The 23,225-nt window shown below is 37.5% G+C and overlaps 4 protein-coding genes across 7 annotated transcripts; 1 reads left to right on the top strand and 3 right to left on the bottom strand.

The window, feature by feature from the left end:
- Window positions 1–1,804: 1,804 nt before the first annotated feature.
- Window positions 1,805–4,416, bottom strand: LOC114720169 (G-type lectin S-receptor-like serine/threonine-protein kinase At2g19130). Its single transcript, XM_028905788.1, has one exon. The coding sequence runs from the start codon at window positions 4,371–4,373 to the stop codon at window positions 1,956–1,958; it is 2,418 nt and encodes an 805-aa protein (XP_028761621.1). The 5' UTR covers window positions 4,374–4,416; the 3' UTR covers window positions 1,805–1,955.
- A 1,025-nt stretch (window positions 4,417–5,441) lies between these two features.
- On the bottom strand, window positions 5,442–8,234 carry LOC114720153 (5' exonuclease Apollo-like). Of its 2 annotated transcripts, none has more exons than XM_028905774.1 (4): window positions 7,916–8,234; window positions 7,529–7,737; window positions 6,903–7,034; window positions 5,442–6,556 (listed from the first exon to the last, which is right to left on the bottom strand). In XM_028905774.1, the coding sequence occupies exons 1-4, from the start codon at window positions 8,202–8,204 to the stop codon at window positions 5,840–5,842; spliced, it is 1,347 nt and encodes a 448-aa protein (XP_028761607.1). In that variant the 5' UTR covers window positions 8,205–8,234; the 3' UTR covers window positions 5,442–5,839. The 2 variants fall into 2 exon arrangements, with proteins under 2 accessions (XP_028761607.1, XP_028761608.1); XM_028905775.1 differs by having other exon boundaries at window positions 6,927–7,034.
- Window positions 8,235–14,223: 5,989 nt separating this feature from the next.
- Window positions 14,224–16,606, top strand: LOC114720134 (universal stress protein PHOS32-like). The gene is made up of 2 exons (XM_028905748.1): window positions 14,224–15,120; window positions 16,273–16,606. Exons 1-2 carry the CDS (start codon window positions 14,412–14,414, stop codon window positions 16,281–16,283), a joined length of 720 nt encoding a protein of 239 aa, XP_028761581.1. The 5' UTR covers window positions 14,224–14,411; the 3' UTR covers window positions 16,284–16,606.
- Window positions 16,607–17,432: 826 nt separating this feature from the next.
- Window positions 17,433–21,387, bottom strand: LOC114720151 (uncharacterized). Of its 3 annotated transcripts, none has more exons than XM_028905766.1 (5): window positions 21,247–21,387; window positions 20,032–20,555; window positions 18,658–19,945; window positions 18,374–18,520; window positions 17,433–18,258 (listed from the first exon to the last, which is right to left on the bottom strand). In XM_028905766.1, exons 2-5 carry the CDS (start codon window positions 20,080–20,082, stop codon window positions 17,630–17,632), a joined length of 2,115 nt encoding a protein of 704 aa, XP_028761599.1. In that variant the 5' UTR covers window positions 20,083–20,555; window positions 21,247–21,387; the 3' UTR covers window positions 17,433–17,629. The 3 variants fall into 3 exon arrangements, with proteins under 3 accessions (XP_028761599.1, XP_028761601.1, XP_028761600.1); XM_028905768.1 differs by having other exon boundaries at window positions 20,032–20,492; XM_028905767.1 differs by having other exon boundaries at window positions 20,032–20,479.
- Between the last annotated feature and the right edge of the window lie 1,838 nt (window positions 21,388–23,225).

The raw sequence follows: 23,225 nt of genomic DNA, 5'->3' as shown, positions 1-23,225 counted from the left end.
AAGTACTGGGGTGCCCTCTTGACATCAACGTGCCTCTACTTTTTCTCCCTGGTGAAAGCAGGAAGATTATGGCCGCGCAAAAGAGAAGGCCAGATTGTCGAGAAGAGTAAAGCAGTCATAAAGGAAGCCCTGCACCTATGGAACTACCACAAAGGGGCATTCAATTTTTGACGCCAAAATCCTCTTTATCGTGCTTCGCGCTTCCTCCTAGTGGTTTCAGAAGTCAAGCTCTTTCCAGGCACATCCCAAAAGCGAGGCAGACTTTTTCGCGTACAGATAGCTCTCTGGTCTAGGGGGCAGATTGGAGCAATCCGTTGCTTCACATTTACTTCCCTCCCCACTTTTTGTTCCCTTTCACGGTGCATGAAGCCATGAATAGGAGTTCATAAAGAATAAAAGAAATTCGATCTTGACGATATGTGATGTTTGTCAAAAAAATTCCAACTTCTATCGGTTCTGCGGTAAGGGTCCTCCAATTCTTTTACACTTCCAAAGCAATCTTCGGGACAACATAAATTAAAATAAAAATTCCAAAACACTGCTATTCAATTGTCTCAATTATTAATAATTCTGACTCAATGTGTGGGAAAATGAAATGAATTAATTTTAAAGATACAGTCCTTATTCCGACTCCGAGTCCTCACAGTACAGATTCCTCTGCAAGTAAAGCCCAGCAAGCTCCCGCGTGTATTTTTCACACACTCACCCTTCTCCCTGTCCTTGGGTTTGCGTACGTAATCCAAATTTGCCTAAACTTCCTTCTATGCATCTCAGATGTTAATAGTAACTCCAAGCTCAGCAGTTTCTTAAAAGATAATTGAGAACTAAAGTTTTGAGTTCATATATCTTTGCTGTTGTCTAAATATTTAAATGAGGTTTCTCTGGGCAAGAGTGCAATATAATAAGCAGATATTGGTGTGAGTAAATATGTAGGAGAGTATAATGTAATTTGCAAAATATTAGCATGAGAACAACTAAAGATTCCGGCGATAGAGAAGAGAAAGCAGAGGAGTGAATGGGTATGTTGGCAAAAATCAATGATTTTGACAATGTCCTACTAATGCAAAAGAAGTGCCTTGAGATTCTTGAAATTCGTCTAGTTTGTCCATTTCCTAGTTCAGTAACAAAAGAAAACGTGTTGCTTTCGTTTTTAGCTGACATACAAAACAAGTAGTGGCTGGCTGGTTGTCTCACTCTAATTGCCCACATAGACATCACCTACACGTCTGTCGTTTTAGTCAGTGGGTGTCTTCAAGAATTAACTAAGCATAAATTAATAAATGAAAACCCAAAATTAAATATACTATTGAACTCTAACAAAATATGTGTTTTTTTTCTCTCTCTTTACGTTAGCTACATGTATCTCCTCAGAACTCCGCTCCTTCTCTCCCCTGCTCTCATATAGTCATGTACGGAATGTGTGAGCTCATTTACAAGCCAACACCCGTGGCCCATCATTCAACAAGGTTTTTAACATTTTGTTGCATTCTAGATGATCAAAATAGACAAATATCTGGTGGGATTATGTGGACTGTTTCATTAAGATGGTGGCCTCTAGCTATTCTCATGCATGAATTCATTTCATATTCGGGCAAAACATCGACTGATATTTAGATAACACTCTTCCCTATATTCGGGCATAACTTTTTTTTTTTTGGGGTGAGATATACGATCATAATTTAAATAAACTAAAATATATGCATTTAGAATTTCTAAAAAAGTATTATTACAGTTTTATTCCCATAACCCAAATGATCAACCACCCTTGGATAACATTCCACTACGCATACGGATCATACGGGCAAGAGGTCCTCATTATACATATCATTTATTAACTAAAGACACGCGACAGAGCAGAACGATGGTATTAAAAATTGTATCAGCAGCTTACTCTTGTGAAGCTGCAGATGAGAGTTTGCTTTGAGTATGAGAGGAGGCCGTTGAAGAGTTGCTCCTTACCTGTGACTCTGGTTGGAGCTCGAGTTTGAATCAGTGAAGAACACAATATTTGCCTGGTCTTCTTCAAGAAATAATTTGAGGGATCTCGGAACTGGAGGCAGCTTGATACCCGACACCCCCTCAAGGATTTGAACCACCTGACCCATGGATGGCCTCTGAGTTTCATCATCTTGGACACACCAAGCGGCAACTTTTAGTATTCGTGCCACCTCGTCCATGTCTGCATTTCCCCCCAACTTTGGGTCTAATAGGCTAGGCATATTTCCACCTTGGATTACAACATTTGTAGCCCAAGTAGGGAAGAACTTAACTCGGCCATCTTCAGATGGCTCAGAGTTTCTCCTGCCTGACACAAATTCAAAAAGCATCATCCCATAGCTGTAAACATCAGCTTTAGCTGTGATAGCCACCCCAGATATCCACTCTGGAGCAAGATAGCCTCTTGTTCCTCTCATGGTTGTAAGAACCCTACTAAAATCTCGTCCAACTAGCTTTGCAAGGCCGAAGTCAGCAATTTTTGGACAAAAACCAGCATCAAGGAGAATGTTTTCTGGTTTGATGTCACAGTGTATAATACAATCTCTACACTTTTCATGGAGGTAAGTTAATCCCCTCGCTGTTCCAAGGGCAATTTGGTACCTCATTTCCCAGTCCAAAATCTCAAATCTGTTTTCTTGAAACAGATGGGAATTCAAAGAACTATTTGGCATGTAATCATAGACAAGCAGTTTTCTCGCTCCTTCGGAACAAAACCCTCTAAGTCGGACCAAATTTACATGTTGGACTGTTCCGATTGTACTGACTTCTGTACGAAACTGCTTCTCACCTTGGCTAATGCCTTCAAGCTTCTTCACTGCTATAACATTAGAATCTGGCAATGTTCCTTTGAACACAGAACCAAAACCTCCTCCTCCTAGCTTCTCTGAGAAATTCCTCGTCGCGTTTTGCAAATCTCTATACCCATATGCCATCAATGAACCCTCTACAGATTTTCTTGTTTGAACAATTCTCTTTCTTCGCCTTATCATCACAAGTATAGCTAGGAGAATCCCGATACCTCCCACCGACCCTGCAACAATACCAATAGTCGTCCCCTTATTGTTTTCAGAGTCAGGAAACTCGGAAGCTGCAAGCCTGAGATATAAAGTTTCTCCACTGCTGTCATCTTGAGAGAGTTGTTGGAGATTTAAGAGATTTTCATGCCAAATTGAACACCCATTACTATCGTATCCATAAGCAGCACATGAACAATTGCTCAAGCAGGTTGATTGGCATTCCTCTGCATTCCCTGCTCTAACAGATAGAGAATTTTTAGGCAATTTCATGTTCGGCGTTTCTTGGAACTTGTCCTTTTTTCCATTCGAAGAATTGGAGTCCTCACAATGGATTTTTGTTTTCCTCTCACAGCCTCCTGAGTAATCCTTCAGAGTCCAATTGCTCTGGAACTTCGGCTCAAAGCCAAGTAAACAAGTACAAGATGGCATGGAATTCTCGTTACAGATTCCAAATGCACCACAGAATGCATAAACCTCACATTGCTGTCTTGGCTGTGACCAAAACAAGTTCCATTGTTGGCTAGCTTCTAACCATGTAAATTGCTTGATTTGCCCCGAGACATCCATCACAAATCGTGATATAATACTATTATTATACACAGTGTAGGTGAAATAGCTCTCGTTCTCGTTTGTCTCGAATGTGAAATTGTAGATGTAATTTAACCTCATTTCTGGTACCAAACTGAAAATTTGTCCATTCCAAGAACCACTGGTCCAATACTGTTCAGACTTGTTCCAAAGAATGAGATAGGCCGTGCTTCCTTTGGGGTCTAGCTCTAGAGAGAAAAGGCCTTCTGCAGGGTCCTCGCTATTCTTCCATGAAGTGAGATATTGAGGCTGCTTTGTTCTGTTATTTAATTTTATTTTACCTCCTGGAAGCCAGGTATCAGTTGGATGATCAAAGCTCTGCCAAAGGAAATCTTTTGTTGCATTTGACCTATCTCTCAAAACTAGATTCCCACTATCAAGAAGGACCGCTTCTACAGGACTTGAGGATGGAAAAGTCAAGTTTGTTGACCAAACAATCTTTTGAGACCCGTCCAAGAGAACTAAATTACCATCCGATATTTCTAACTTGGCGGAATGTTTGTGAGGGACGGGTTTGTTTCTGTTAGCTACCCAAACATAGGTCTCTTGAGAGACCTTTTTGTACCATATGCCTATGTAGTAATTAGAGGAATTACCTGGCTTGAAGAATCCCAACTCAAAGACGCCTTCCTCGGATATCAGAGTTTGATCGCCAGAAAGAGATTGATTTGCAGAGATGGAAGTAAAAGCTCCAAAAGAAGAATGAATGATAAAACAGAAGCAGAGGATGAGAACTGAAATCCAGAACCATGGTCTCTTCATGCTGTCCATGGCTCCTCAGTTCAGAAAGTAGTGGATAGATGTTTGGTTAAGTGGGAGAGGCGATGTTGGGCAGTAATACTGAGCTGGTTGAGTCTGAAGGAGGAAGGTGACGGGTGATGCTACTTACAATATCATATATGGCCCTACCACCAGCAAAAGTCAAGCCAAACCTTTTATCATTCTTGTTAATTTTCAGTAGAGATAGATGGTGATCACTTGAGAATGTTGATCCAGTCATCGCCGTGTAAAACAATGCAGAAGACAAGTATTATCATCGCATAGCGATAGAACGAATGGTCAGGTCGCTCGGTGGACATCACTAATCACATTCTCAAGTTGAAATATCAACATTTTCATATATTCTAGAGCTTCCACGCTTTTATTCAACATTCCACGCAGACTGTTTTGGTTCTCTTGTCCAGTGTGCGTATTTTTGTTACATTCTGCGTAGCGTATTTTACGGCAGGTAGTCAAGCGCAAATGGTATGGAAATCCAAGGAGTTTTAATTGATGGTCATGCGTAATTTTAAAGGAATCTAGAAACAGAAAGGGAGGATGAAGAACAAAAGAAATTAAAATCTTGAATTGGGATTTGTTCTGGACCAAACATGGAAGGAAAATTCTCAGTCATCAAAAGTCAAGAAATCTACACACTCTTCTCATACGAGTTGTCAAATTACAGGAAATTCCAGACTACTCTATTACTATATACTCCTGTAAATTACTTGTTGGCTAATTAATGGTGTTTTTCAATTTTACTTCTATTGAATACGATAAAAAATAGGTAAGAGAAAACACAACATATTTTTTATCAATAAACTTTCTTTAATAGGGGCAAGAGTGAAAAATTTTATCAATTTAATTTTTTTTTTGTTATGCAAGAATAAGATACAAATGACCTGAGAATATCAGAGCATTATCTAGACACAATGTAACTACTGTAACAAATTGTATTATGAGTCAAATGATTAGCTCTTCCTCAACTCGTTGCACCACACGAAACTAGTTAATAGTTATCCCTGAAAGTCTTTTCAGCCAGACCGAAATGAAGTTCTTACCAGTAATCATAGGATGTTGCTGTTTTTCCTCAACTTTACTACAATTCCATCGCGAAAAATGATTTCGTCATAACTCAAACAACTGATTCTTGCCAAAAAAACATTTGCCGAGCATTTTCTTTCCAAAGATATTTCTTCAGGAAAATAATACACAGCTTCTCTCCCTTGCTGAAGTTAGGCCGAACATGGCTTCCAAACAAATATTACATCTGAGAAACATAAGAAATCATATTTCATCCTGATCTCCATAACAAACATTCTATACAAAGAGGATTACAATGCAGTGATGCGCCGTTAAAAATTCTGGAGTTGAGGAACTAGGCAGATCATAACTCGCAAGGGGACTTCCGAGGTAGTTTCTGAACTCCATGAATGCTCATAATCCTTTATTTTCGGAACCATCTTCCAAGACGGTTCTCAGCTATTATGAGGACCGTCATTTTCCGATATTTTTGCTCCACGCCCCCTTCTTCTCAATATACTGAATTTGGTCGAGCGAGATCCTGAAGACTTAACCTTCAATGTCTTTCGTCTTTTGCTCTCTGACTTGACAAATTCATCATCGAGAGTTGAAGCTTTGGTGCTGACAGCGACTACTCTTTCAATGGTTCCTTTGCTTGTATGCTTCATATGCAACTGTCTTGCAGGCTGCGTGATTCCACAGTGTCTACCTAGATAGTACATTGGCTCGATATAACATGATGACGAAGATACAATGCCCTTCAGGGTGTTTGGTCGGACAAGCTTCACAAATTCCTTTAACTCTGCAAAATTTGAGTGATCAGAGTATGGGACTGAATAAATGTACTCATGAAACCTTTCTAATGGTCCTGTATTTCCAACTTGCCGATCACTTTGGACCTCACAATTTGCACTCCATGGAGCTCTTTCAGAACGAGATATCCGGAAGGAACCAGCATGAGTTCCACTCATTTGAAGGCCCGTCTTCAGCCACGGAAGACCTGAAGCCATGATTCCTATAGTTGGATGAACTTTATTGAGTGCCTCTAATGTTTCGATGCTAAAGCTGTACCGAGGGACAGCTCTCACTCTAGTAAGAGAAGTGTTTGTGGTAAAAATATCATGAAATCCAAGAAGATGCATAGTCCGCAAGCGCTCTGGCCACACCCAAATCTTCAGTTGAAAATAGAAGCTAACGAGTGAAAAATTAAACCAGAGGAGTACAAATTCCAAAATTTTATCATTCCAACCAAAGGAAAAAACGAAGTTCTGTATAAGAATTACAGAATATGCAGATAATATATGATGTTGAAAACCAATATAGAAACATACGCATTGATTCTAATAGAATATCGAGACAGGCCAAGGTATAAAAAATTGTTTAAGATGAGCAGATCACAGTGATGCGTTGGAAAGAGCCTTGCTAGTTTGATTTAATGACCTAACTATTTTTCCCTCTGTCCTTGCTACGATATTATTAAAGTCGACCCAGTGTGGTGAACTGAATTTTGTGGCTTACTCTCAAGAATGGATAGGAAGAGACCTTTATTTTAAGCACGCGTGCAATATGATGCAAAAGATCCTCTTTCCCCAAAGTGTCAATCCCAATAATGATGTCGTGCTCAGGATGGGACAAAATGATGTTAACAACCTGAAATCAGAACTCCAATAATTCAGAAAATTATTCTTTTTAAGACACTCATGCATCCTAAACTAACTCAAACCAATTCTGCAAGAAGCTCAGTTGATGACACTATGCTTTAATTTTCCCATTTTCTTCGTCATTATCTGTGACAGACACCAAGTTTATAAACTGCTTTTCCGACTCCAGAAATCCTAATATTATTACACATTAGATTCAAGGTAAAAATATCCCAAAACTAATCATACAAGATTATAGCACAGGACGCACCATTGTCCATGGACCATATGGTGTTGCAAAAAAAATAAATAAATAAAAAATCAAAAGCTGCATGCTGAAAAATAGTACAGATTCTGGTTAACTAGCTGCATTTAAAACGATAGACTTCCAGCTCAAACCAACCCCCGGCTTCTTGACTGGAGAAATGGCACGGTTACTAGCTGTCAAAGTGAGCTCATCGAAACATAATTGGTCCCCTTAAACTGCTATGGGTGGGAGTGTACCTGGTTAGCCGCGATTTGTCGAGGGGGGAAATCATACGAAGGGTTGCAGTATGTATTATCCAGGTGAATAATGTCAACCACTTGATCCTTGAGAGCGCCGAGGAGCATGTCCCTGCTCCTCATGGCCCTCTCGCAAGTTGCTTCCCAACGAAAGTCGCCAGTATAAAGCAAGCAGCCAAACTCACCACGGAACACGAGCATCACCGAACCTGTCGTCAGAGAAACATTATCTTAATGGGGATTACAAGTTTCTTCACAATTTCAGAACAGTACATCTAACGTTTCACCATGAATATTGAATAACTTGAGTCTAGTGGTAAATTCTAGAGAAATAATTCTCTCAGGAAATTGAGCGAACAGTTAACAGGCAATAAAAGGCAGAATTACCAGGACAGTGGATAGCGTCGATGGCCATGACCTGGAGGTGTGTCTCAGAGCCACATGGCGAGAGAAGAGAAAGGGAGTGCCAGGTGCCAATTTGGAGGATGCGAATCAAGGAGAGGTTGAATTCGGGAAATTTGAAAGGGAAGAGTTTGGCGGTGGTGCGGGAACAGAAGAGAGGACCATTGGCCCAGGAAGAAGAGAGGCCGTTGGTGTGGTCGGAGTGAAGGTGAGTCAGGAAATACGCCTGACTGCCCGCCGCCCAACGATCCACCGAAACCAACCTACTGACCATTTCCCTACGGAGGAACTGGAGAGTGAGAGCCTGAGAGGCCAAGTGACATGCGTGCTTGCGACAGTGGGCACCGCGCGTTTTTATCGGCGGGAAATGAATCCCAAGTTTTGAAATTGAAAGTCTTTTCATTTTACGACAGTTAGTCCAAAAAACATACTACTTCTCATATTTAATATAAGATCCTATTTAATTTTTATTTTGATTTTAAATATAAGATCTCAATTTATTTTATCTCTCATATTTATATATATTTTTTTCAAAATAACCGTTCTAATCATAATAGTTATAGTCAAAATATTTTATTAATAAGGATATTTTAGGAAAGACAACACACAAATAACTAACTTAACTTACTTTCTTAATCTTTTCAAATTACTCAACTGGTTCTTATAATTAGGACCAGAGGTAATATTTGGATAGAAACCAAATCATAATTTTAAAAATATTTTTACAGTATATGAAATAAATATATAAAAAAAATATCTTTTAAAAGTATTTTTCTACCTTATCAAACACCTTCTAAGTTTCTAGCTAGACTTGACTCTATGAGCGGCCTCCAGGTAGAGCTGGGAATCAGGACCGGCCCGGCCTTTCAGGGCTAGCGGGCTTAAAAGGGCCAGCCCTTCAGAGCTGAAATTTTAAAAATACGCCAATTTGTCAGGCCTGACCCTTAAACTATAGGGTCAGGGCCGGCCCGCGGGCTTTTGGCCCGTTTTAGAAAAAATACTATTTTTTATATTTATCATATTTTTTTATAAAAATATAAAAATAAACCAATGAAATTATTAATAAAAGATATAAATATGAATAAAATTAAGTCACAAATATAAAATATTATCATATATAAATATTCATCAACATCTAATAACATCTAAAACATTCATTAATAAGATAACAACATCTAAAAGTTTTATCTATAATACAATTGTGCAATAAATAAACACTATTATTAATCTTTTGAAACTTCATCATCACTATAATTAATTATTTTTCTTCATAAGTATGCTTTTCTTTCGTAACAAAAATATCAAGTTTTTCTTCTTTATAAGAATTTTATTTTTAAATTTTGCAATCTAACTATTATTTTACTTTAATGTGAGAAATATTGTTGTTGAAACTCATGAATTTCTAATTCAAATTATAGAATCACAAGTTATATAAGTATAAAAATATTCTATTATCAAATATATATATATATATAGTTTAAAAATATTAACATATATAATATAAATCAAATCATTATTAAAGTCCAAATTAACCCATTTTTTAAAAATTTAATTGGATAAATTATTGTCTAAAACTAAATTTAATTTTAAAATGATAATAATAACTAAATATTTGAAATATTATTAACAATGTAAAAAATTAATAACATTAATATTATATAAAAAATTTTAAAAAATAAAAAAATTATAAAATGGCTTAAAAGGGCCGGCCTTTTAAGCCTTCGGCCCTCCAGGGCTTATTTCTCATTTTAAGAGAAAAATATCAAGCCCGGCCCTCATAATTTCAGGGCCTAAAAGGGCCGGCCCGACGGGCTCAGCCCATTTTCCCGGCTCTACCTCCAGGTGTGATTAGGTGCATGTTTTCTTTCCGTCTCCCCTAGAGTTGCAGGGTTGTTTGGAATCTTTTCTATTTTTTTAGTCTTTTAATTTATCAAATAAAAAAATAAATATATAAAAGATTTTTACCTCAATTTTTTTTTTTTACCGGAATACCTCAATTTACTTAAAATATGCTTATAAATAGTTTTAAATATAAAGACAAATGAAGCCATAACCTATAACTCGTAAGCAAGCAAAGCCAATTTTTAGTGGGCTATTAGCAATGTTTTAAAAGCCGGACCGGAAGTCGAACCGGAAAGATCAACGGGTCATGGTTCAATCGGTCGGATCGGTCGGACCGTTTGGTCAGACCGGTGATGCAATAATTAATTTAAAACAATATTATATACATATAATTAGTATATATGAAAAATATCAAATTATTAAATAATTTAGAAATGCATTTAAATAATCTAAAATTATAATGAAATCATTGAAAATGGACTAAAACCTTATATATTTAAATTTATGTATGTTTAAAATATTTAATGATATTACAAATTATCAATTCATTCAAATCAAAATATTTTTTAAACGATAGACCAAATATCAAAACAAAAAGACTAGCGACTTACAATTTTAACACCACAATATATGAAATTTTCAATGAAATAATACTCTATGGTTATAAATAGTCTAAAAATATATTAGGATATTTAAGGGGATCAATTTTTTTTATTTTTCTTCTATTTTTTTTTAAATTTTTAGTATTTTTTCAGTCAGGCTAAAAAACCGTCCGGTTTTCTGAAAACCGTTCCGGTTCCCGGTCCAACTCCGGTTTCCGGCTTAATAACGGCTCAACTCCGGTCCAATCCGGCTCAACTATATAAACGGTTTTTTGGTCCAAACCGAGCCGTTAACGAGTCCGGGTCACGGTTCAACCGGTTCGACCGTCCGGTCCGGTCCGGTTCTTAAAACATTGGCTATTAGCATTAGTTTTGTCTGAATGATTGATTTTACTTTATTCATTTTTTTTAAAAATAAAGATATATTTTTAGTCTTTTATTATGTAAAATTTTATTTTGTTTCATTAATTTTATAAAATTTAAAAAATACTGATATTAAAATTTTAAATGTTGACAAAAGATTTTCATTCATATTAAATTCAATTTTTTTAAATTATAATTATTGAAAAAATCATTTCTAAATAACAAATAGATATTTTATAAAATTGAGGACAAATTGTAGAAAAAGACCACCAAAATTAAATAATTACATATAAGGACCCGTTCATAAAATTGTTGTTAAAACTTATACTATTATCATCAAAACTCAAACTAATATTATAACAGGCCTCTATTTATAATTTTTTTTTATTTTAGCGGTCTATTTTTTGTAATTTTTCCTAAAATTAATGAGTTAAATCTGAAAATTTAGATAAGATTAAAGAATCGAAAATAATTTTTCATTTTCTTAAGAAAAATATAAGGCCCTTTTAAGTTTCGCCCAAAAGAAAACCCCTTTTATTTATTTTAATTTTTTTCACAATTGTAACTCAAAATTTTTATCGTGAATCCATTCTCGCAATGCCCATCCTCCATCCACCTCTGATCACGTAGGGATTACTGATTAGACAAGTTTTATTTTTTAACAACAAAATTAAATGGTATAAATCCAATAATTTTGTTTAGGAAATAATTTTTTTTCCAATTTCAATAATGTTATTATTGCTTATTTAGCGATGTTGTTTTAAAATATTCTCAAAACAGGGGTAAAATTTTCATGTTATTTATATTAGATAATTTGTTGCCTTTTTTATTTTTGTTTTATTTTATGGACCAAGCAGGAGGAAGTCTTTACAGACTTACATGTTCTTCCTTGTTTGGTACCTGATACATAATATCTTTGATTTTTACTTCTTTAAACTTGATGCTCTGCGTCAAGCTCCAAGCATCATCCTTATCATTTATAACACAACCGTTATATGGTTTTTTCCGGTGTATAAGGGAGAAAAACACAACGAACAGATGTAAGCACAAGGACACAAATGTATGAATCCCCAGGACAAATTCTGTTCAAGTAATAAGATCGTCAGTCTGCTGCTTTTCCAAACAAAAAGCAAAGGTGATAAATATGCCCCAAAAGGTATTTTTAAGGAGAGTCTATTGTTTTGCCCTCGGCGTGAGTTTTTCAAACTGGTCTTCACGGAGCGTCCCATATAAATATCAAATGCCCTTTTGGTCGCAGAGGATACCGCCAAAAGGAAACCATCCAATTCCCAAACACGGGGGACCATTGAAAAAAAAAAGCGCTTAGATCTGACCAGGCCAAATAAGACCAAAACTTGGCAGAAAGATAGAACGTTAATTTGATTAGAAACCGCAATTGGAATGTCACTGACAAAGGATTTGAAGGGGCGCTGTTCTGGTTGTTTGTCACGTGGCATTTGCAGGGAAGAAGTTGTTGTACTCGTATTTAGGATGGTTAGAGAAAACCTGGCAGTCGGCACCCCCTCTTGCCTCCCCAGTTCAAGCACCGTTCATTTATGTTGTTATTGGTGCGCGCGTCAGTGACTGAGAGGCAGGACTGGTAAGTGAAAGATACCGGCTTTATCCCGGGAAGCTGATTTTCTGGTTTGATTTGCGGGGAGTAAAAGCCAAGGGGAATTGGAGAGCAATTAAGATGCATCTATTAATTTTAAATATTTGTCTAAGAGCGTTTAGTACTTTAAATTAACCCGCGATTCATTCAGCATGCCCAATATTTTAAAATGTTTTTGTGCAATTTCAAACTCAATCTTCGATAAAAAAAAAAAAACATAAAAAGCAAAAACTTAAAAGACCGAGTGTTATTAGAAAGATATTTTAGGAAGCTGAGTATATAAGAGAATCATTGTAAAAATATTTCAGGAGACTAGATTAATCATAAATTAGCTTAACTGAGCCTTATGATTAGAATAATCATATGCAGGTTTCTTTGTTTTTTTTTTGGGTCAAAGAATAAATGAATAATCATATGGAGGTTAGGGATTTAGGAAGGAGAAGTCGCATGTGGCAAAACTTGGGTTGGGCCTGGAACTGGCATATAAACCGAAGATGCAATACCCGCAGGCTGTATTGTCTCCAACAAACTCACGCCACACGTACGTTGAGTCCATGCACCAACAGGATTAGTCTAGTAAAAAAAACAAATCCATCACAGCGTAGGAAACTAAAATTTAAATTTTTGCTAAGAGAGATACTTATATTTAGTACTGACAGTATTTTGAATAGCCTTACTTTTTTATGCTTTAACAAAAAAATTTTTTTGAGCCCGTGCATGCCAACAACCCTGTATTCATGACATCTGACCCAGCAAGTAATCCCCACTGTCCAACTCATCCCCGGGGGACCAAAATATCGTTGGCTTTCTTGTTCTGTATCACCTCATCTCTGTGTCACGCGCAATTGATTGGCCCATCTCCCTCAACCCCTCCTCGTCTCACCTCACCCTGTGAGTGTTCTCATTTCCCCCTTTCTTTCTCTCCTTGCCTTTCAATCCCAAAACAGCCTAACAAAAGAGGATTCTGATTTTGGTTCTCCACCGCCAAACCCTCGGGCCTCTCCATCATTAGTAAGGTGGATCCAACTCAAACTCATGCTTTATTTACCCAGTTTATTTTAATCCTTCAACTTTTCAAAATTTATTCGGATGGACTAAATTTAAAATTTAAAATTCAAAAGAAGACATATTAAATCTGACTTTTCCAATTTTGTTTCCCGTCTCAGGTCACAAATTTTGGGTGTGTTTAGATAAAACCAAACCGTGATTTAGAAAAGTGATTCTGGAGAATAGATTCTGGAAAGAATAGATTCTGGAAAGAATAGATTTTATAAAAAAGTGATTTTGAGAAATGAGAGTGTTTGGATAGTTGTTATCAGAAGTACTTTTTATATATACAAATTACTAAAAAAAAAGACATAAGTTAATATGATAATTACAGAAAAAATAGATTTTATGATATATTTTAATTTGAAGGAATAAAATTGTTAATGATATATTTTTTATTAACATAATTAATAATACATAAGATAATATAATTAATAAATAATTAATATGTATATATATTTATAAAATATAAGATTAAATATGTTTATAAAAAAAATAACAAGATACATATCCTATAGGCTCTCACACTCTTTCTTTTTTCTCCAAAAGCAAAAAAATTTTGCTTTTTCTAAAATCATGATTTTGGTTTTTAGATGAGTGTTTGGATGATTTATTCCCCAAACCATGGTTTGGGGTGTCACCCAATCACAGCCAAACTGTCGAGATAAATAACGAGATATCATGCAGCAGTCCATAACATGGGCGTGGCGTTGTTATCTAGTTTAATTAGAGATGGATGGTGAAAGCGAATAGCGTCGTGACTATTATGTGGTGACCAATATACCCCTCCCCCAGAAAGGAAAGGACCGCCGTCTCCATACAGACATTGACGGGGGATGCCATGTGCCAAATAAATGTACGAAATCCGAATGAAACAAGAGGGCAAGAAACCTTGGATTGACTCCGATGCCGTTTCGATTTGGTCACACATTTGTTTGAAATTCCTCCATTGACCTCGGTTCCTCTCTCTTCCTGATTTTCCGGTCGCCTAGCCATTGTCTCGGCGTTCGTCGGCATGAAGCGGCAATCCCAGGCCCGGCCCGAACCGGATCGCCCGGTCCCGACACAACAGCCCTCGTCTCCTGCCTCTCTCCTCGCGTCCGTTTCGACATCCGGTGCTCAGCGCAAAATCGCCATCGCCGTTGATCTGAGCGATGAGAGTGCTTATGCCGTCCGATGGGCTGCCCAGAACTATCTCCGCCCTGGAGACACGGTCATCCTCCTTCACGTGCGTCCCGTGAGCGCTCTCTACGGCGCTGACTGGGGCTCCGGTGATCTTAACCCGAACGATGCCGACACTGTCTCCGAAGAGTCGCAGCAAAAGTTGGAGGAAGATTTCGACAACTTCACGACCACCAAGGCCAGCGACTTGGCTCAACCACTCGTGGATGCTCAAATACCTTTCAAAATTCACATTGTCAAAGACCATGACATGAAGGAGCGGCTTTGCTTAGAAGTCGAGAGATTGGGACTTAGCGCCGTGATCATGGGGAGTCGAGGCTTTGGGGCAACCAAGAGAAGTACGAAGGGTAGGCTCGGGAGTGTCAGTGACTATTGCGTTCGCCACTGTGTTTGTCCTGTTGTGGTTGTGAGATACCCGGATGAGGAGGACCGAAGCAGCGGCGGTAAGTCCGCGGGCAAAGCAATAGTTGGGGAAGAGGTGGAGCTCTACCCGGTACCTGAGGAGGAGCATGAGGACCCCGATGCACCTGATGAACAGAAAGGTTTAGGCTTTGACCTTGGACTTTCCTGTGCTTCAACTTATAATCAAAATTTTTCCTCAAGTTAATATTTACTGAATATCTTGTCATCTTGATTGCATATGACTCTCACTTCCATTTGGTATTGAGCATTTATAACTTGAATTGTGCGTGGTTGGAATTTTACTGCAGAGCGATAACTTCTGGCAGAAATGTTGACCCTATTTTGCTGTTTGAATGTAAATTGCAGGGACGTAATTTGAATTGAATATGTTTAGAAGTTCCTCTAACAACCTAGATTTACAAAATGAGTCAACTGGTCACTTAGCCTTCTTCGAGGACTGTCGGAAATCTGTTTTGTCTGCAGCATAGCTTTGATTTTGCTTATAAATGAATAATATAGCCGAGTGACGCTATACTGTAGTCTTGTTCACCTTTCGCATCAATTTGTGCCCTTTGTCTCTAGACTTACTAGTGCTTGCCTGGCTCTGAAAAACAAACCGGCTTTGAGGTTCTTGTGGCTGTATGAACTTTTTGGTAAGATGTATTAGAGCGCTGTTCTGTTAGTTCGAAATGAGATTATTCTCCATGATCTCTTCCTTTTTTCTGTTTTTGCACGCAAAATAATATACGTCTATGCTCGATGATGTTCTCTTCAATAAAGGCCTTCGGATGTAAACATGTTAGATGTAGTCTTCCCACTCTATATGGTGGAGCTGCGAAGGTGTCATGGTATTTTACTTTTTCATGTGTATAACTCTATAATTCATATTTTGCTACCAGAAGTCTTACGTTTCGTCGGTGTCTTCCTAAATAACATTGAAATTTTATCACGTAAACCGTGTTCCACTCAAATATCTCTGCTAAGATTGTGTTACGATTTCAGATGTTTATGGTCTTTTCCAACGCGTGTGGCTGCTGTGGCATTATTTGCACAAAACCATAGGTTATACTTCTCCGGTTCTAAATATAAGACTCTTATACTATGAGAGTATTGTATTTAGGACTGGAGGAGTATTAACTATGGTGCTGGCAGAAACAGAGCTACCGATTGGAATGGCAAAAAAATCATTTGACTACGTCTGTTATTAAAGAACATGGGTGCTCTGGTGTTGCATACCATTGATATTTGATGTTACCTTGTTTAATTTTAATCATCTTTTGACTTGTCAACAGATGCTGAATGATGGGTCAGAGCATATTGACCTCACTTCAAGGGCAGTGCTTGAATAACTCCTTCAATTTGTTAGTGATCATTTTCTCCTTCCTTGTTTTCTCTTGTTGGCTGTTATAGACTCCCCTTGACCTTTCTGTCGTAATTTGTAACGAAATATGTATTTAGCACATCCTTTTCTGCACTTTTCCCCTGCTGGGAGAAGGAAGGTTTCGGAGGAGCGGTATTCCATGTTTACTCTTTGAATATTTAGTGTATTTATGCAACACAATTGTAAAATTTCTATACATTTAGTTGAAATGTCAAGAAGGTCAAGTCCAAAGTTGTAGATCTTCATAGGCTTGGCTTGATGTTCACTTGTGCCGCTAGCTTAGATTTTGCCACATCCTGTTATAGCTTATTAATCTTAAGTTCATTTATGCTCTGGTATGTGGAGTTGGATGGCTTAAATTCAGTTCAAGCATGTTAAAACAGAGACGTGGGAATCTAAATCATTGGGCCCAAAGCCCAATTACAAAGAGAAAGTGAAGAAAATGAGGTAAACAGGGGGGCTATCTGGCATGGCATAAGGTGGTACCATGGAATTCGATTACGAGAGTGTTTGGCTTTCTTCTCTACATATTTACTTTATATATCATAAAAATGCTTTTAAAATTATGGTTTTGATTCTATCCAAACATCTTACACTTCTCTGCCCTTTCCCTCATCTACCATTTTTTATCCATTTACTATTATTCAATTAAAATTTTAATAATTTAGATTTAATATTTTATAAAAGTATTATTATAATTTTGGCTAAAAAATATGTATGTAAATTTAAATTGTTAAAATTTGATTGTAACAGCTCACAACTACAGTGAATAGTGAAAAAGAGAGGAAAGATATATTTTCTTTTTTATTATAATAATAATAATAATAATAATAATAATAATAATAATAATCAATAACAGTTCAAACTTGAATTTAACGGTTTGAATTTATTTATATAAAATTATGACTATTTTATAAAATGATCAATTTAGATCATTAAAATTTTTAATTTAACAGTAGTAAAAAGAAATGGAGAGTAGATGAGTATTCACTCCCGCTGCGGTGGAAGTCATGGAGAAACAAGGGCTAAGCATCATGTGACGCACGAGTCTATTGTAAAGGTGGCATCCTATTTTTGCAAACTGAGCTTATGTCTTGAAGTAAAAACTAGCATGTTATATCAGGCCATGAAAACAAAAGGCATGTTATACAAGTCTAACACAGCAAACACATGAATAAAGCCGTAAAGTAGTCCAGCAGTAAACAGAAGAACACTGAAACACAGGCTACAACATAAACCGACACTGCATTTTGCAATTGAAAATCATTTCATAAAGCTCCAAGAGTTCCCTCGCTGCGACTCTTGCGAATGGAGAGGCCTTGTCCTAAGTTTAACAGTTTGCCGACGACGTCAAAATGATTTCGGCTTTGGGAGGTCACTTTGGCTCCAGTTGGCGGGAGGTGCATTTTGCCTTTTGAGTGTTTCCATGACTCCACCGTCTTCGTTCTACGAGCATGAACAGTGGTGGTGCTAGGTGTTGATGGCCGCCGTGATCCTCCGACGTGGCTGCCCTTCCTTGCGGTCTTGTGATCTAATCTAAGGCTACGATCGGACTGATGAGCGTTCATGCCTAAACGCACTGACCGATCTGCACCATCTTTCAAAGTGCCGGCTTTCATAGGCTGCCGATTGTAGTAAGCAAGATGGGGAAGAAGGCCTTGCAGATATTTCTTTAGTTGTTCGTTTCCCACATTTTTCTGGGCTGGGTTTCCTTCCAAGCTGATAGCTTGCAGGGAGTTATAGTTAGCAGCAAGCTGACCCAGACATTTCGCTGTTGATATTTTGTTGAAACGAAGATCCAGTACATTGAGTTTCAAGAGGCGGTGCAGCCCCTCTACTTCGCTGATCTTGTTTCCAGCCAGGTACAGCTCTTTAAGAGATGAACAAGAAGCTAGCCCTTTGATGTCGTCCGAAAAAATCGACAAAAAAAAAAGGTAAATTAAGATTTCAGCAATCAAAATTTTAAGGTGATGATAGCTAGCACTGAAAATATATTCTAGAATTGATCCTACCATGTCCAATTCTTAATATACGATTGTAGCTCAGGTCCAAAACACGGAGTCGCGTTAGTTCACGTAATCCCTCAATGGTTGATATATTGTTTTTGGACAAGTTCAAAACGTGTAGTCCACGGGGAAGAGCACCCACCGTTATCCTCCCTGGAAATATAATTAAAACAGAGATCAGCGATGGAGAAAAGGTAACCTGGCCATGGTTCATGGGCTTCATGAGATTGATAGAGTTAAACGTAAAAAAGTAACCCAAAAAAAAAAAAAAAACCAAAGTTCTTACTAACCGATAGCATTTCCAGACAAATTGAGCACCTTCAAAGTTACAAACACGCTAAGAAGCGGGATCGTAACCAACCCGCAATTAGCTAGATGGGCCGTAGTGGCATTAGGACTTAGGGAAGAGACATATCTCTTAGCAGCTTCCATGCTAGGAGTGACAATACCATCCACCCGGGCAGCAGCCACACTCTCTGACGTGTTAATGCAATTACCGTTTAAGGGACCAACTAATTCGGACGATTCAATTGTTTCCTCAGGAGGTCCATAATGTTCCAGACCAGTCACCCAGTCCTCAATACGCTTAATCCTAAAATCCTTGTTATCCAAATCATCCAAGTGCCGAACAGAGGACTCGCCTTTAAGGGTTTTGCTTCCATTTATATCATCTGTAAGAGGCATTACCCAGTCTCTTGCTGAACCACAGAGTGGATGAGCATCATAAACATCATCAAAGGAGCCATCCCCATCCATATGATTTTCTTCAATAGTGTCCATCTTTTTTCCCCTCGCTTGTCCCGAGCTAACTTGAATATCAGACTCACCGATGAAAGTATCTTTCAGCCTCAAGCTTAAAGCCTGAAGATCCTCAGAAGATCTGGACCTTGAAGCAGTATGTTCATCATAAGAGAATATTTCTGAAGATAATGCAGAAGCCATGATATTGGGAAAAGAACACGACTTAAGCATCAAAGTTGGGGCCCTGCGACCAGAAGTATGGTCGTCACCGGCACATCCGCCGGATAATGGAGTGTCAGAAGCTTCCGGGGCATCTTTTTCTAAAAGCGTTGGATCTTCAATTGAAAAAATCGAACCATCATTTCCTGGACCCAAACTGTCATGTATCTCTGAGTACTGGTTTGTTCTCCCCCTATCTGCCGCGTTTATATCACGATCCATTCTACATCCCGAAATCGTGGACTCATTGTGGCTTTCGGGATCATTATAAGAAAGTACATGATCTGAATAATCCTCAGCCAAGTTGTCAGTATAAAGCTTTCCCTCTTGGTAAAGTCCACTTTCTAGAGAGACACTTTTCTTAAGACGCCCGGTATGGCGAATTTCGTTTTCATGTTCATCATCTAACCTGTTTCTCAGATTCTCCGACATCCATCCACGCTCAACTGAAATCAAATTGCCACCCTTATCATTCAGTTTATTCAATTGTTCTCGTCCACGTGCATTTGAAATTAATGGGGTTGAGCCTGTAGGCACACCATTATTTGTAGAGGCTTGACTTTGGGAACCATCTTGCAGAGTCTTTGCCATTGCTTCAATAGAAGGTCGAACTACTTTCTGATAGAAAGGAAGCGCAATAAACCCCAAAAAAAAAAAAAGGAAGTACAAATCAGAAAGAGTCATACAGAGCATATTCCACTTACCTTTGGCTTGTTGTGAAGATCGGAATTGAAACAAGAAAACCTAATCGTCATAGCAATGGTGTGAAGAGCTACATCTAGACGCCTAAATTTCTTCCACGTAGAAATGCAACATCAAGGACAATCTACGCTGTTCATAAATTTTCCAGAAGCCAATTCCGAAACCCTTAATTTCTCCACTCAGTGGAAGAATAACGAAGAGCTTCTGGGGACCCGAGCACACACAACCTTAGCCATAATCAAGTGTCAAGCCCACAGTGACGCGGCACAATCTCCATATGTCAGGTGATCTTGATCTCCGTAAAACACAAAGCAGAATCGCTCGCTCACCATCACCCCACACCCTCCTTGAGGTGCGAGAAAAGTTTGACTGTTTTAAAGCTGCCAGAGTGGAAGAGAATCCTTTTCGACGAGTAGAACCCAGAGGAAATTGTGCATAAGAGATGTGTGCCTGGTCAATAGAACTGCGAGGATTGAGGTTGAACTGACATTATGCAGAGTACCATTTAATGACGATAACCACAAACCTACATGAACAAATAACTTAAAGTTTCAATGACTTGTTTAAAGAGGAATATGAAATATATCTAGCGATAATTTTAGTTCCCGATTGGAAGCTGTGGATGAACTGTTTGAAAAATTCCAAGAGTTTCTGTCTTTGCAACTTGGCTAGCTTGTGAAAATATATAAAACCAATCAACTTATGGAAATCCAGCGTTTGAATACATGAAAAGTTATCAATAAAATCTGCAGAAAACATTCCACTTCCACCGGATAAAAAGAGATAGAGATGTCAAATTTTCTAAAATAACCAAAGTATGCATTATGTATAAGACAACACCGATCAATCTCATGGACCAAGGGAACATGAACGACGAACCTCAGCCATGTCTGCCTATTTAGCAAAGATTTTAAGACACCTCCTGAGAATTAATTAGCAATAATTTGAGATTTTCAACAGATATGAATTTTCAAACCCAGATAAATATGATACTGCAGTAGCCGGCTTCTCCATAATGCAGCACAAATTGAAATCAAATGTTTCATCAGCACGCAGGAAGAGTGGATGATTAAAAGCCATCACAGAAACAAGCATTACCTTCGGTAACTATTCCATATAACCAAACGGATCCCGAAGAAAAACAAGGAATTATTTATAGAGTCGGAAAAGAAGAACCCAGGAATATAAAGGGAGGCGAGGAGTAATAGAGATCTAACCTCTCTGCAGCCAGATTGCGACGAAGGAAGTCGTCTTCTTCTCGGCTGCCAAGTCCCTCGTAGGCGGAAGCGGCCTTAATTATATAATTAACATGTTACATCCGGACGTACAAACACCGCCAAGCCAAACGCCAACCCTCGGGTCACAGACTCACAGCCGCGCATGTTCATGGTGTTCTGAAATGTGCGGCTCTGATTTCATATGATTTTATCCTCGGAGAAATTTTAGATAGTTTCCCTTAAATACTTAATTTATTAGCGTATTTTAATCAGAGTCTCATGTAGAATAAATCATAGTATATAAAATGTCATCATATCTTGATTTAATTGAAAACAAGCGCCTTTGAAGTATTTAAAGCTCTCTATATATAAATTCTTTCATTTATTTTTTTAGGCCAAAATAAAAGATTGCACAATTTTTTAACTATGACAACAGATGATATGAAGTTGAATTTGATTATGGTGGAACTTAAATAAGAAAAGTTCTCCCAATATTATTTTTTAATCTGCAAGATTGAAATATGCAATCTTATGGAAAATATCAATTAAAATCAATAAAATGAACGACTAAAAATGTAAAATGGATGAAGAAGAGGGACGGAGACCCAAAAAAAAAAAAAAGGAGATAGCTTTTACTTTTTGCATCACAATACAAACAGCATATGATGGTTGAAAAGTATTCGGATGAGAAGATAGTGCATGGTTGAAAATTCAAAGATTAACCCCCCAAAAAAAAAAATATACTTCTATCTTATTTCGCAGTACCTTTCGACGTTTTCTTTACTCCCTGTTTTTTATTATTAAAAATCTTGAAGCACCCATGAAATGCAAGAAAGGTTATTCTGTGTATTAAAAAAAAGGGAAGGGGGGCAAATAAAAATAATTTAATTGGTTGATAAAAGTGAAATAAAGAATAATTTATTTAAGAAAACAGGGGGCGAAATAAGAGGGAGGGAGACAAAGGAATAATCTGTGGCTGAAAAACAATAGTAAGGATTGTGTTCCAGATCGCCTTAACGCGATGACGTGCAATAGCAAATGTTGTCCGCAAACAAAACAGCATATGAGACTCCCTTTCTTCCTTTTTTTTCCCTTCAAGATAAAGAATGATCAATCTTACCGTTTCTTCCATCAATTGAATTGAACCAACCCCCAATTATTTGCTTCCCACATCTCTCCGTGTCAGCATAAAGCAGAGAATAGGCCCAATGGTTCTCGTCAAGGCAGTTCACAGTACTGATATTCAATCTTTGATGTCCACTAATCTTCCTCAATAATGCAGTAAGCCGATTGATTTCAACATGTGAATCACCTCGATTTGAAACATTTTGAAATGATCCCTGCCAAAGAGGGAAAAAAAAGAGAAAAGAAATAAAATATCGAGTGAAATAGACTGAAAGGATATTTGGATGGAAACTAAACCATGATTTTAAAAGTGTTTTTACAGTTTACAAAGTAAATATGCAGAGGAGTTTGCTTCGTTTTACGAAAAAGTGCTTTTCAAAAATGATTTTGAAGGTTACCAAACATCCCCTGATACACCCACCTAATTAGATATAACTTGATATTAAAATAAATGGAAGTTATATTATACATCATATCGAACCAACATTAAATAATAATAATAATGGTATGGATCCAGATGATGATATTGCAACCTCCCATCAATTTTAGGCCGCAACACAACACAATGGAGGAACTTGTTGGATGTGAGTTCATTTGGGGTGAGTCCACCACTTCTCTCTTTTTAACCATTAATTTAATTTTCTTTTAAAAAAATTAAGTCTTCGGCGGTTGAATTAAAACTTTCCAAACTATTTGTAACAAACAAACCTTTTCAAACGAGAGCATCCAAATTTATCTTGCTTAATTTATAATCAAAATATCACTATCTTTGATTCTCAATATAAGAGCTTGTTTGATTTTTGTTTTTATCCTAAATATAAGATCTCAATCTATGTCTCTCATATTTATTCATT

The sequence above is a fragment of the Neltuma alba genome, unplaced genomic scaffold (assembly GCF_004799145.2).
Source record: "Neltuma alba isolate B1F8T4 unplaced genomic scaffold, ASM479914v2 tig00011968_pilon, whole genome shotgun sequence".
Taxonomy (NCBI): Eukaryota; Viridiplantae; Streptophyta; class Magnoliopsida; order Fabales; family Fabaceae; genus Neltuma; species Neltuma alba.
The sequence above is the reverse complement of the archived record's forward strand: the minus strand, read 5'-3'. Positions and strand labels throughout refer to the sequence as shown.